This window comes from Cajanus cajan, chromosome 4 (assembly GCF_000230855.2).
Source record: "Cajanus cajan strain Asha chromosome 4, NIPB_CcT2T_4, whole genome shotgun sequence".
Classification (NCBI taxonomy): Eukaryota; Viridiplantae; Streptophyta; class Magnoliopsida; order Fabales; family Fabaceae; genus Cajanus; species Cajanus cajan.
In genome coordinates this window covers 51,142,130-51,154,487 of record NC_138520.1, presented here as the reverse complement: position 1 = coordinate 51,154,487, position 12,358 = coordinate 51,142,130, and the positions used below count along the sequence as shown (strand labels likewise).

At 27.7% G+C, this 12,358-nt stretch overlaps 1 protein-coding gene across 1 annotated transcript; it reads right to left on the bottom strand.

Annotated features, from left to right (window-relative positions):
* Positions 1-394: 394 nt before the first annotated feature.
* LOC109787661 (beta-glucosidase 13-like) lies at positions 395-12,156 on the bottom strand. The gene is made up of 15 exons (XM_020346200.2): positions 11,956-12,156; positions 9,824-10,094; positions 5,910-5,986; positions 5,705-5,774; positions 5,140-5,201; positions 4,605-4,680; positions 3,942-4,019; positions 3,738-3,822; positions 3,343-3,580; positions 2,688-2,803; positions 2,367-2,584; positions 2,225-2,259; positions 2,010-2,112; positions 1,799-1,892; positions 395-569 (listed from the first exon to the last, which is right to left on the bottom strand). Exons 1-15 carry the CDS (start codon positions 12,154-12,156, stop codon positions 395-397), a joined length of 1,899 nt encoding a protein of 632 aa, XP_020201789.2.
* Between the last annotated feature and the right edge of the window lie 202 nt (positions 12,157-12,358).

Genomic DNA, 12,358 nt, shown 5'->3' with positions numbered 1-12,358 from the left:
TTTCATGAACTATGTGGTTAGGTTGCTTAAGACTATGATAGCATTGCCAAGTCACCTTAAAAAAAAACTAGATTCCCCTTAAATTTGTAATATAATGACTAACTTAGCTCATTTTTCTTAAAGACACAAATTAATTGAGTTAGAAATTATCATGCAATGTCATAAATGAGATTTTAATGGAATAAAACTAAAACACAAAATAATAAGTACATAATAGTAAAAGTGAAGAAATTCTAATAAAAAAATCATCAATTCAAAATTTGAATCCTTATGATAAAATTTTCATGATTCAACATAAAATATACATTGTATGTTAAAAAAAATCAACATCGTTATATTTGCACATGACCTTTTTGAATATGGTGTTTTTGACATTTATCTCCAACAACTAGACTTATTTGTTTCCCATTAGAAACCATCTATACCATCTAGCAGATTGTTTTTCTACACGATTGAGATTATTATTAAAATCAATATAAATAAGCCCCCATTTGTCAGCAAAGCCTCGATGAAATTCAAAGGAATCAAATGCTGACCAGATGAAATATCCTTGGACATTAACACCAGCACTACAAATATAAACTAGATGTTAGAAAAATATATTATTGCAATGAGAACAAGTTATCATACTTCCTTTCATTGAGTATCAAAATTAGTCTAATAATGTATCATATATCTTAATAATAGTTACAACGTATGTATTCAAAAATTGTTAAAATGGTGGATTTTCTCAATTGCTAATTTTGTAGTTAATGTTTATATAAGAATTTTTTCATTAAATATATAAAAAAATCAAAAATTTTATATATTTTTATAATATTTACTATGAATGGATGTACGATTTTCTAATGTTTATTTGTTAGCACAATTTCATTCGCCAAGTACAAACGGTAAAAAATGTTACATAATTTTGGTAAAATTTATTATGAATTCATACAAGAATTTGTTATTATGATGATATACTTAATTTATAAAATTATATACGAGTACTATCTTTTACTTGTGTCCAAAAAGGGATCAAATTATATTTTTTATTTATTCATTTTGAAACAAAAAATGGATTAATAAATGTGATTACTTTTTATATTAAAATTATTTTTAACTTCCCAATAAATTCTATCATTATTTATCTCATATTTGTGATGATTTTGTAAAATATGCAAAAGAAAGCTAAATTGCATTATTGGTCCCTCTATTTTTTTCAATTCGCAATTTTAATCCCTTAATTTTAAAATAAAGACATGTAATCTCTCCATTTTTAAAATTATAGAATTTTGGTCGTATCGTTGATTTGATATCTAGTAATAGTTAAATTTTGATATTGTTTAGTAACATGTCACCACTTAAGTGACATTATGTTTAGTGAGGTGACATACAAAGATGAAAATTAAAAAAGAACATACAAAAAAATATTTGTTTGTATATATATTTTCTTGATTGATAAGTATTTATTTTGTTAATAAATCTTATTTATATTTTTTTTAAGTTTTTTCACATCTCTAAATGTCATTTTACTAAATGTCACATCATTTAAAGATGAATAAACGTTAAAAATTAATGATTAATATATGTCAATGTGATAGGAAGACCAAAATTCTATATTTTTAAAATTAGAGACACTAAGACCAAAATTGTGAGTTAATAAAAGTAAAAAAATCAAAAGAAAAATTTAACCTAAAATGTAAGTAAACATAAAAGTATATTAAAAATATTGGAACAAGTGTTGTTTTGAACTTTCAATTGAATAGAAAAAATAAATTCAATGTAGACAAATAAAAAAAATAGATTAATGACTTACTCAATTGCATATTTTGTATTGTTTAGATGTGCAGCAATATAATCCTTTCGATGTCTATCTTTCAATGGGTTCTTGATGACTCCTGAAGCAATACCTATAAAAAAGAAAGTTCCAAATAAGGGTAGATTAGTTAATCATTTTATAGAAAAAATGTGTATTTATTATAATGTTATAATGTGAAAAGAAAACCAAGATGGACATGTGCACCAACCATTTTCAGTGATATAAATCTTTGGTGTTTGGTACTTATTTGTAAGGAATATTAAGACATTATATAATCCTTCTGGATATACAAAGCTTTTAGTTGAATTTTCCTATAATATAAGAAAATTGAGAAAGTGTCAAACAATACATATGTATGTATGTATGTCTATACCTAACTAAATCCTTGATATAAAAAATGCATTCTTCTATCTAATATCTCACCAAGTAACCTAGTGATTCTCCATTTGCGTTTGATACTGCAATATAATAGGAATGGGCCAGAATTAATGAAGTGACCATATTGAATTTTTCTCTTATAATATATGCAATAATGATATGAATGTAGTTAAACCAAAGAAGTTACCTTCTCTTACTACTAAAGCATCAAAATTGTCAACACCCGCAATAGCTGATTTGTTTGGTTCGTGTCTAGCATAAAATGATCTATAATAATTTATTCCAATAAAGTCAATGCTTCCCCGGACTAAAGTTTTTTCCTCTTCAGTGAAAATAGGTAGCCTATCCTTCACTAGCTCTTTCATACTATTAGGGTAATCTCCAAAAACCACTGGATCCAAAATCCTATTTTTGTTGAAAAGTAGCAAAAGAAAAATTGAGTTACATATGCATAGTGAAAATGAAAGAAAGGAACTAAGTTTCATGGTGTGGTGTTAATTGCACTAACCATCCCGTAAAGAAATCCATCATCCTTTTAGCAGCACTCTTATCCTCTTGGCTAAAACTATAAGGGACATAATTTTCAATCGAAATGACAAGTCCAATTTCTCCCCCTTGTGTTACCTTCACAATTTAATTAGCAAACAATTCATTTATTAATTTGAATGTGTGTTATTTATAAGAAGGTTTATTTTGACTCATTGTTGATAAAAAAAAATATTACATCTTTATAGAATAATGTATTAAGAAAAGAATTATAGGGTATGACAAATATAGAAATTAAAAACAATTAATTTTGTAAAATTTTCTACCCTACTCTTAGCATATAGGATTGTGCTTTTTTTTTTTAATACCAAAACCTAGTATAGAATTATAAACAATGTATATAAAAAATAAATTATACATCTTATGGACGTGACACACCGCACAAACATATATGCAATACATGTCAAAAAGAACTTTAAACCAATTTATTTTCGTTAACATTTTTGAGAAATTATTTTTAATAATTTACTTGTTTGGTATGAATGCTATATTTTTCGTATAAAGATAAAGTTTATCATTGTTTATCATTATTTGATGATCTTTTATAAATATTTTTTACCGTGATAATATTCAAAATTAAGCAACAAATATATTTTAAAACAACTCAAAATACTTACTTGGTATTTTTCTCTATATAACTTCACTGTTGTAGCATGGCAAAGGATAAAGTTATGCATCACCTCATAAGCTTCTCTACATTCTTTTGTAATTTGGCATGGTTCAGGCTCAGGATTATCATTGCCATGCATAAAATTAAATAATGCAGTGATTTCTGGTTCATTAATTGTAGTCCAATGCTTAACTCGATCTCCATAGGATTTGAATAAAAGTTCACTATAATCCTTGAAATAATCCCTAAAATTGATTGTTTTTTAAAAAAAATTAGAATAACATAAATGTATAATTAATTTTGATTTATCTTACTTCCAAATGAAATAAATTTCTAGAAAATAAATATTTAAACGAGGGTGTGTTTCAAATATTTCTCTAATAGTAATTATTAATTCCTTACACAATATTGGAATTTAGAAAGCCACCCAAGTCGAAAATAGATAATGGATAGTCAAAGTGCAAAATTGTCACAAAAGGTGTAATACCTACATTCAAATATATATCAAGTAAAGCACAAGTTTAAAAGATGTTCTCAAATTTAAACAAAATAAATAAATTTCACCACAAAACTTAATTAATGTAATAAGTATTCAATAATTCATACCATTTGCAATCAATTCATTGATCAAATTGTTGTAGAAGTCAATACCCTGTTGGTTTACACCTGCTTCTAGGGTTCCACCTATATGATGTTGAAAACGAAGATTAAGATAAGTAAATTGTTACTTCACATACTTATGTCTTGGAGTGGGCAAGATCCAACTTGTCCATTAATTAATTCTACTTGGTTTATTGTTAATTTGGACAGTTTCAAGTTTTAAAATTAGACTTTGTGTGGTTGTTAGAACAAATTTATGTTATGTTTCAGGTCTCTCAATCCTCTTCATATTTTTTTAAAAGTTAATTTTTTTTAAAAAGAATTGTTTATTAATAATAATCTTTTTTTAATAAATTATACTTTGTATAACATTATATTATATTTATAAAGAAATTATTTATTTTCAAATACATTGTAAAATATAACTAAATTTAAGTTTTATATCTCTTCTATTCTATAGTTTTACTATGCATAATGTTAATATTTTTATATTATCTTAAAATATCTTATTAACTCGATCCCATCTCATAAATTTTGGTTTTTAATTGAGTCAAGTTCAAGTTTAAGTTTATGTAAATAACTTGAACAAATTTTTGGACGAGATAAGGACAAGAATAATCCCTTGCTCACCCTTACTTATATCACTTTGGTGGATAACAGAAAACTTACCTGGAAGAATTCTACTCCAATTAATGGAGAATCTGTAAGAGTTTATTCCAAGTTTCTTTAAAACTGCCACATCATCCTGTATGATTATAAAAAAAAAATAACAAAACTAATATAGTTATGAATTTGTTTTGATGTATTGGCCTTGATTAAAGTTAATATTTGAATAAGAATAATAATAATAATAATAAAAATATTTTGTATTTCAACATGTTTGGATATTTTTCTCTTTTGCAAGTTGAAGCATTAAATAGAAAAGTAAACTTGATATTTTTTTCAAACTAAAGTTCAAAAGAAAAACATTTTTATAATATGGAAAATTTTTTCAAACATTAAAATTAAGATGTTTCTAGATGTTATATATAGACATAAATAGTTTTTTTTAAAAATAATTTCTCATATAAAAAGAAATTTTAAGTTAAAGCAATCACACTTTGTCAAACAAAAACTTACAAATCAAACATTGAATCACTTATAATATTCAATTTTTATATATAATGTTGATAATGATATGAAAAGTCAAGTTTTTTGTACATACCTTATATCGCTTATAATGTTCAATCGTTGAGAAAAACTTGTCAGCATCCATAATTGTTTGTCCTGAGTGTTGAGAAAGAAATCAATATTGATATTTAAACAAATAGATAGATGAAAATATTAAGTAAAATATTTTTTTGGCACTTTCTAACACAAGCATTTTTCTAATTAAGGTGTAAGATTAATTTCTTAAGTCATTGAATGGACCTTCCAAAGATCATCTTTTTCGATATTTGAACAATATGACTAGCTTACTTCACATACAACCATTTTCTCAATAATGTAAAAAAAACATTTATATTATTGAATGTTATTATAGCTATTAGTGTCTTTTTGGTTTATGTTGAGAAAAATTATGTGTCAAGACAACAACTGATATTTCTTGAAAGTAATGTTAGTTTTTTTTTTTTGTTGTGTTTATTTATAGTAGTGTTGATTTTTGGTTACACATGCATTCCCTTTGAAAAATTAAAATTTTCTATCTTATTTAAGTTAATAATCTCACTAATAAATTCTTTAGTAATATATCATGAAAATTTATTAAATTGTATATATCTATTAGTTACCATTATCATGTTCGACTATAGCATCCCATACACTTGGTCCTCTTCCTCCTTCTTTAGTTGATCCTTCTACCTTTATTCAATAATAAATAATAAGTTAAAAATAACATATTGAGAGAGATATTAATTTGCAAAGTCACATTAAGATATTAACTATTACTATTACAGTAAAAGAATATTATCTAGTCTAGTGACATTTTATTTGTACCTGTAAGGCAGATGTACCAACACCAAACAAAAAGTTAGATGGAAATGATTTTCGTACAACCACATGTGGAGAGGTCCCTACAATTGCACCATATGATACAAATTTTAACAAATAATAATAATAATAATAATAATAATAATAATAATAATAATAATAATAATAATAATAATAATAATAATAATAATGGTTAGATGAATTTATTTTTAAACTTATCCTACATGTGTTTGAGCAATTAATGTATCAAGATTATACTATTTCAATAATTGATTATACGAATAATTGATTACTGTTAAAATCAATTATAATTAAAATAAAATTTTGTTTGTGTAAGTTTGTTAATAAACGATTTTAAGATATTTAATTTTATTTGGATACAACAACAAAAAATCAATTCTTATGTAGTAAATCGGCTTAAAAGAAGAAAAAGAACTATTGATAAATAATCATACACTTCAAATTTTTAGCTTCATAAAATCAAATTTTTTAAAAAAAATTATAAATCTCAATTAGTTTTCAAAAAAACAAAAGATTTTTTCACAAACATGTTTTTTTTCCTAAAAAAACAATTGAAAAGTGAAAAATAATATTTTCCAAACAAACTAAAATGGTAAATTATATGCTAAATATTGAAAACCATACTTTACAAGCAACACAAACGAGAGTTGTATAATTATATTGAGATAAATAATAAATAATTATTAGTTTTAGACATTGTAAATGTTTTACATTCTTCTTAATCATTTTCTTCTTTTTTATTGATCATATCACTTTGTATTTGATAATTTGTCCTTCTTTTCCATGTCAATTGAATACATTTATGAGACAAAACCATAGTAGATGTTATAAGAGGTACAAACATTATTTTCCAATAAAGCAAAGAAAATTTGAGTTAAAAAGTTACGTAATGGGCAAACCTCGACTCTCTACTGAGTAGCACAAAAGCGAAATAAAGAACAAATTAGCCAAAACTCTTTCATAATTTCTGAAAGAAGAAGAAACCTTCATTTTCCCTCGTTGAGAAAATAAAAGATGTTAAAATTAATGGAAGATCTCAATCAAGTTGGAAGACAAATCTCATGTATATATATATATATATATATATATATATATATATATATATATATGTATGTATGTATAAATGGAAGAAGAAGCCAACCATGCTTAGGCTATCACAAGTCACAACCTATGTTGATGTTAGTTTCTATTTTTTGAATCTGAATTTTGTTATTACAACAAAATTCTTTGACTTTATTGTTTAAACTTAGTTGCACCTAACGTAATACAACTATTTAATCAAGCACATATAGAATAAGATTATGTTTAGTTTTGCACCATAAACTAACGAGTAAGAAAAAAAATTTATTTTAAGGGAAAAAGTTTGCCTTCTTTAAAATAAAATAGATATAAACAACTTATTGGAATAATTATTGTATTAAAAAAGATAACACCTTGCAAAGCAAATATGAAAATAAATACAAACAATATCTAACATCTTACAAGGTCAAATACATATCATTACATGTCAAAGAGACATTTGCTACAAGATTTCCTTTTACTTTCCCAAAAATTTGAAGTAAGAAAATCAGTTTTCTATGTTTGGTTTACTAATAAAAAAATATTATTTGTATAAAATATTGTTATTTGAGAATAGTTTTTACCTATGTTTTCCACAAAATTGTTCTCATGGGAGTAGGTGGGAATATAACTTTTTTCGAGTTAAATTTAAAGTTTTACTTCGACAAAATATCATGTTACCCTTATTTTCCTATTTAATGTAGTAAAAATCATTGATTTCAATGTAACATATATGAATATTCTCATGAATATTTATGACCAACAAAACACATTTTAATCATTCTTAACTATGAATATCATAATTCTCAAGAAACATGATTTTTGACAATGACGAAACTTGAAAATTTTAAGTAGTGGGACAATAATTATATATATATATATATATATATATATATATATATATATATATATATGTATGTATGTATATATATAGAGGAAGGTTATAATAACACCGTGTAACTTTTACTAAGTATTACACCGCTCAATAACTTTATATTAATTTTGAATTTTGTAAATTCAACCATTAGATTGAAAGTTCATATCACTTTATATTTGTATATTAAATTTTGTTAAAATTGAACAATAACTTGACGGTAATCAAAGTGTTCATATTTTAGTATATTTTGAAATGAATATATTATGTCAATTTTATTTTATAAGAATGAAGTATCAAATCATATTGGATTAATATAAAATTTTGTATATATGATCTAAGAGATATGAACTTTCAATCTAACTGTTGGATTTTCAAAATTCACATTTAATGTAAAATTATTAAGCGGTGTAATATTTAGTAAAAGTTACATCGGTGTTATTATATTCCTCCTCATATATATATATATATATATATATATATATATATAGGAGGGTTCAAGCGATACCGGTGTAACTTTTACTAAGTGTTACACCGCTCAATAACTTTATATTAAATGTGAATTTTGTAAATCCAACCGTTAGATTGAAAGTTCTTTACTCTTAGATCATATATACAAAATTTTATATTAATCCAAGATGATTTGATACTTCATTCTTATAAAAAAAAATTGACGTAATATATTTATTTCAAAATATACTAAAATATGAACATTTTGATTACCCTTAAGTTGTTGTTCAATTTTAACAAAATTTGATATACACATATAAAGTGATATGAATTTTCAATCTAACGGTTGGATTTTCAAAATTCACATTTAATATAAAGTTATTGAGTGGTGTAACACTTAGTAAAAGTTACACCAGTGTCGTTTGAACCCTCCTCATATATATATATATATATATATATATATATATATATATATATATATATATATATTTGAAACATTAAAAATATAAAATAGTAATATTGTAAGTATAAAAATATACATTATAATTATTCTCTATGAATATTCATATGTTGAAAATATTGAATTTTTTTTTTCATTTTCAAGACTATCAAAAATGTCTCTATATATATAAGTACCTAAACATTCATTTTAAGGGTGTAAGCGAGTACAAATAACTTACGAATCCAAACTGACCCATCTAACCCAATAAGTTTGGATCGGATTTTTTTAGTGTTCGAGTCAGACCCAACTCAACCCGATCAAAACCTGACACTGTACGAGTTGGGTAACGAGCGGTTATATATTATTATTATTATTATTATTATTATTATTATTATTATTAGTTTCTTTATAAGTTGATAACATTGTATTTGTAACATTGTATCAAATGATTTATATATTTTTTGAAATATTTAAATTTTTATAAAAAATAAAGAAATATAATTATATTGACCCGATTAACCCAACTCAGCTCAATTCGTTTGTGGGTTAGGTTGGATTGGATTTTAAAAAAAATTACACAAATCCAACCTAATCGAATCTATTAAATTTTAATTGGATCGAATAACGGATTTATCTAAATCCGACCTAACCCAACTCACTTAAATTCATACTTCACATAAGTAAGACTGAGGATAAAAAATATTAACTAGAGCGTCAAAGACTTGAAACGCGAATAAGTACGAGAACTGATTAGTAACTTTTTTGAAAGTATTAAGTTGGAAGGATGAAATATTTGACATTATTAAATTAAAAATAAGAAATAAAGATGAATGACATTTATATCTGGAGTCCATATAGGAACTTCAAATGGGTTACTGGTTTGTGGATACAATAACCTACATTAAACTAAATCACATTGAATTTGTTTATTAAATAAGTTAGAGCTGTCAAAGTGGGCTCAACTTGGTGAGCCAACCCGGCCCACCACGAGTTCGAGCTAGGTTGGGTCGAAAAAAAATTGAAAATTTTAGTATGGCTCAATTTTGAACCCGACTCACTAACAACTCGACTCACCTGGGTTGAACATTTGGTGAGTCAGGCTGACCCACCAACCCATAATAAAAAAATGAATAGTTATTGGGCCAATGCTACCCATTAGGGTTTCAATTTGAAGACCCTTAGATCCTCTCACTCTCACACCCTCAGACCCTCTCACACGGTCACACCACACTGCACTTTCCACCATAGTTTCCACCACACCGCACCATAAGCCACCGCACCGCATAGTGATTGATGCTTGCTCCTTTAGACCTTCTCCGAATTGAAGACCTTTCCCTTGAGCTTGCTACGGTTCAAATGATGGAAGAAGATGATTGAAAGGGTAGGAGAATCCCTAAGCTAAGGATGGAAGCATCCAAGCTAAAGATTCAAATGAAAGCTCACTTTCAAGTTTAGGAATGGAAGTTTTCCTAGAACTAGGGTTAGTGAGATTTCGGTGACTCTTGGAGAGAATTTGGCTGAAGTAAAATTCAGAATTCTCATTCATTCAAAAGTGTTTACAATATTGAAGGATTCAAGCATATAAAGCCACGGATTAAGGAGCCACCCATGTGCACTAAAAGTGGTGCCAATTTTTTTGAATTCAAATTTGAATTTGAATTCAAATTGGACGTCCACTTATCCTAAGCCATGTGCAGCCCTTCCTTCTAGATTCTTAATTGCATTTAGAGGTAATTTAGGGTTCATTTGAATGTACACATGTGCAGCCACCTTTGACACAAAACATGTGACCCAAATGAAACTCTAATTACTCCTAAATGTAATTAACATTCTATGATTCATGCTTTAATACTTATTCCTTCTAAATTCCTATTCTAATGGCCTAAATACAATGGCCAAAAAAATACAATGGAAAGGAAAAATTACAAGAATGAAAATGAACCCAATATTGGGTACCAAAAGCCCAAAGGCCCATGAAGCCCAAAACTAGGCCCAATAAGCCTATAGCCTAAAATGTTATCCTAGATGGTCCAAAATACAAGACCCAAAATATAGAAAACCTATACTAACATGATATATACAAGACATAAGGAAAATAGCTAAAATAAGATATGGCCCATGAGTAGCTCAACTTGGGCCTTCCAAGCCCATCGGGCCAATTGGGCCTTGACTGGCCCAAACCTTCATGTCTAGCCCATTCCTCTTGGCTCCTTTAATGTGTCACCCCTTGCCTTCCTAGGCATGATTCCATCATCCCCTCTCTCTTGAAAAGGATTTGTCCTCAAATCACGAGAGCCATATGATAAGAATCATTACCTACATGCACAACATACCATGTATAAGAGGTGAAATATTCATGTGAGAAAAATGGATTGTGGATCCTAAGAGGAATCCTTCTATCTAGTCTAGCAAAAACAACTAAACTATTAAACTCCCTAAAGATAGAAATAGGATCCTCTTCTAAGCATAACCTAGAATGAAATCCTAAAAATGTAGTAACACTAAGACTACTACAATGGAAAGAATGATTCTTAAAAACTAAAACATCTTGCCTAAAGTTCCCTAAATGGAAACCTAGGCATTTCCTAAAATATAAAGAAAAGACTACTAGGACACTTCCTAGACAATTTTGACTCATATTTTTTGGTAGATAAAAAGATAATGTCCCATGGAATCTTGAAAAGTCATATAAACTATTTTTTCCTTGTAGGGAAGGAGGCAAGTTAAATTCAAATAAAGATGAACTTCCCATAAGATCAAAAATAGAATATGAAACATGACAAGATGTTTCTATCAAACAATATATTCCAAAATTTGGGTGCTTTATTAGAACAACTAAGGTAGAAGGAGTCCTAAAGAGAGGGAAGCTATCTTCCTTGGGCACCTCCAAGGAAGTAGCACAAGAAGTAGAACTAATTGTAGTCCACTCCTTCTTCACTACATCTTGAATTCACAAATGTTTTTCACAAATGTTTTTTATTACAACTAGGACCAATAAGCCTATAGCCTAAAATGTTATCCTAGATGGTCCAAAATACAAGACCCAAAATATAGAAAACCTATACTAACATGATATATACAAGACATAAGGAAAATAGCTAAAAAACGATATAGCCCATGAGTAGCTCAACTTGGGCCTTCCAAGCCCATCGGGCCCATTAGGCCTTGACTGGCTCAAACCTTCATGTCTAGCCCATTCCTCTTGCCTCCTTTAATGTGTCACCCATTGCCTTCCTAGGCATGATTCCATCAATAGTTATTGGGCCAATGCTACCCATTAGGGTTTCAATTTGAAGACCCTTAGATCCTCTCACTCTCACACCCTCAGACCCTCTCACACGGTCACACCGCACTGCACCTGCCACCATAGTTTCCACCACACCGCACCATAAGCCACCACACCGCATAGTTGCCAGTGCGTGCACCGCGAGCCACCACACGCACTGTGAGCCACCACGCGCACTGCAAGCCACTATGCACTGCGAGTCGCGAGCCTCTACAAGCACCGCAAGCCACCGTGCGCAAATTAAACAAGTATATTCTGCATCATTATGAGTTGTCCTGTGACATACAATTTGGTTTATTTTCAATTGGTCTGTTTTTGAGATA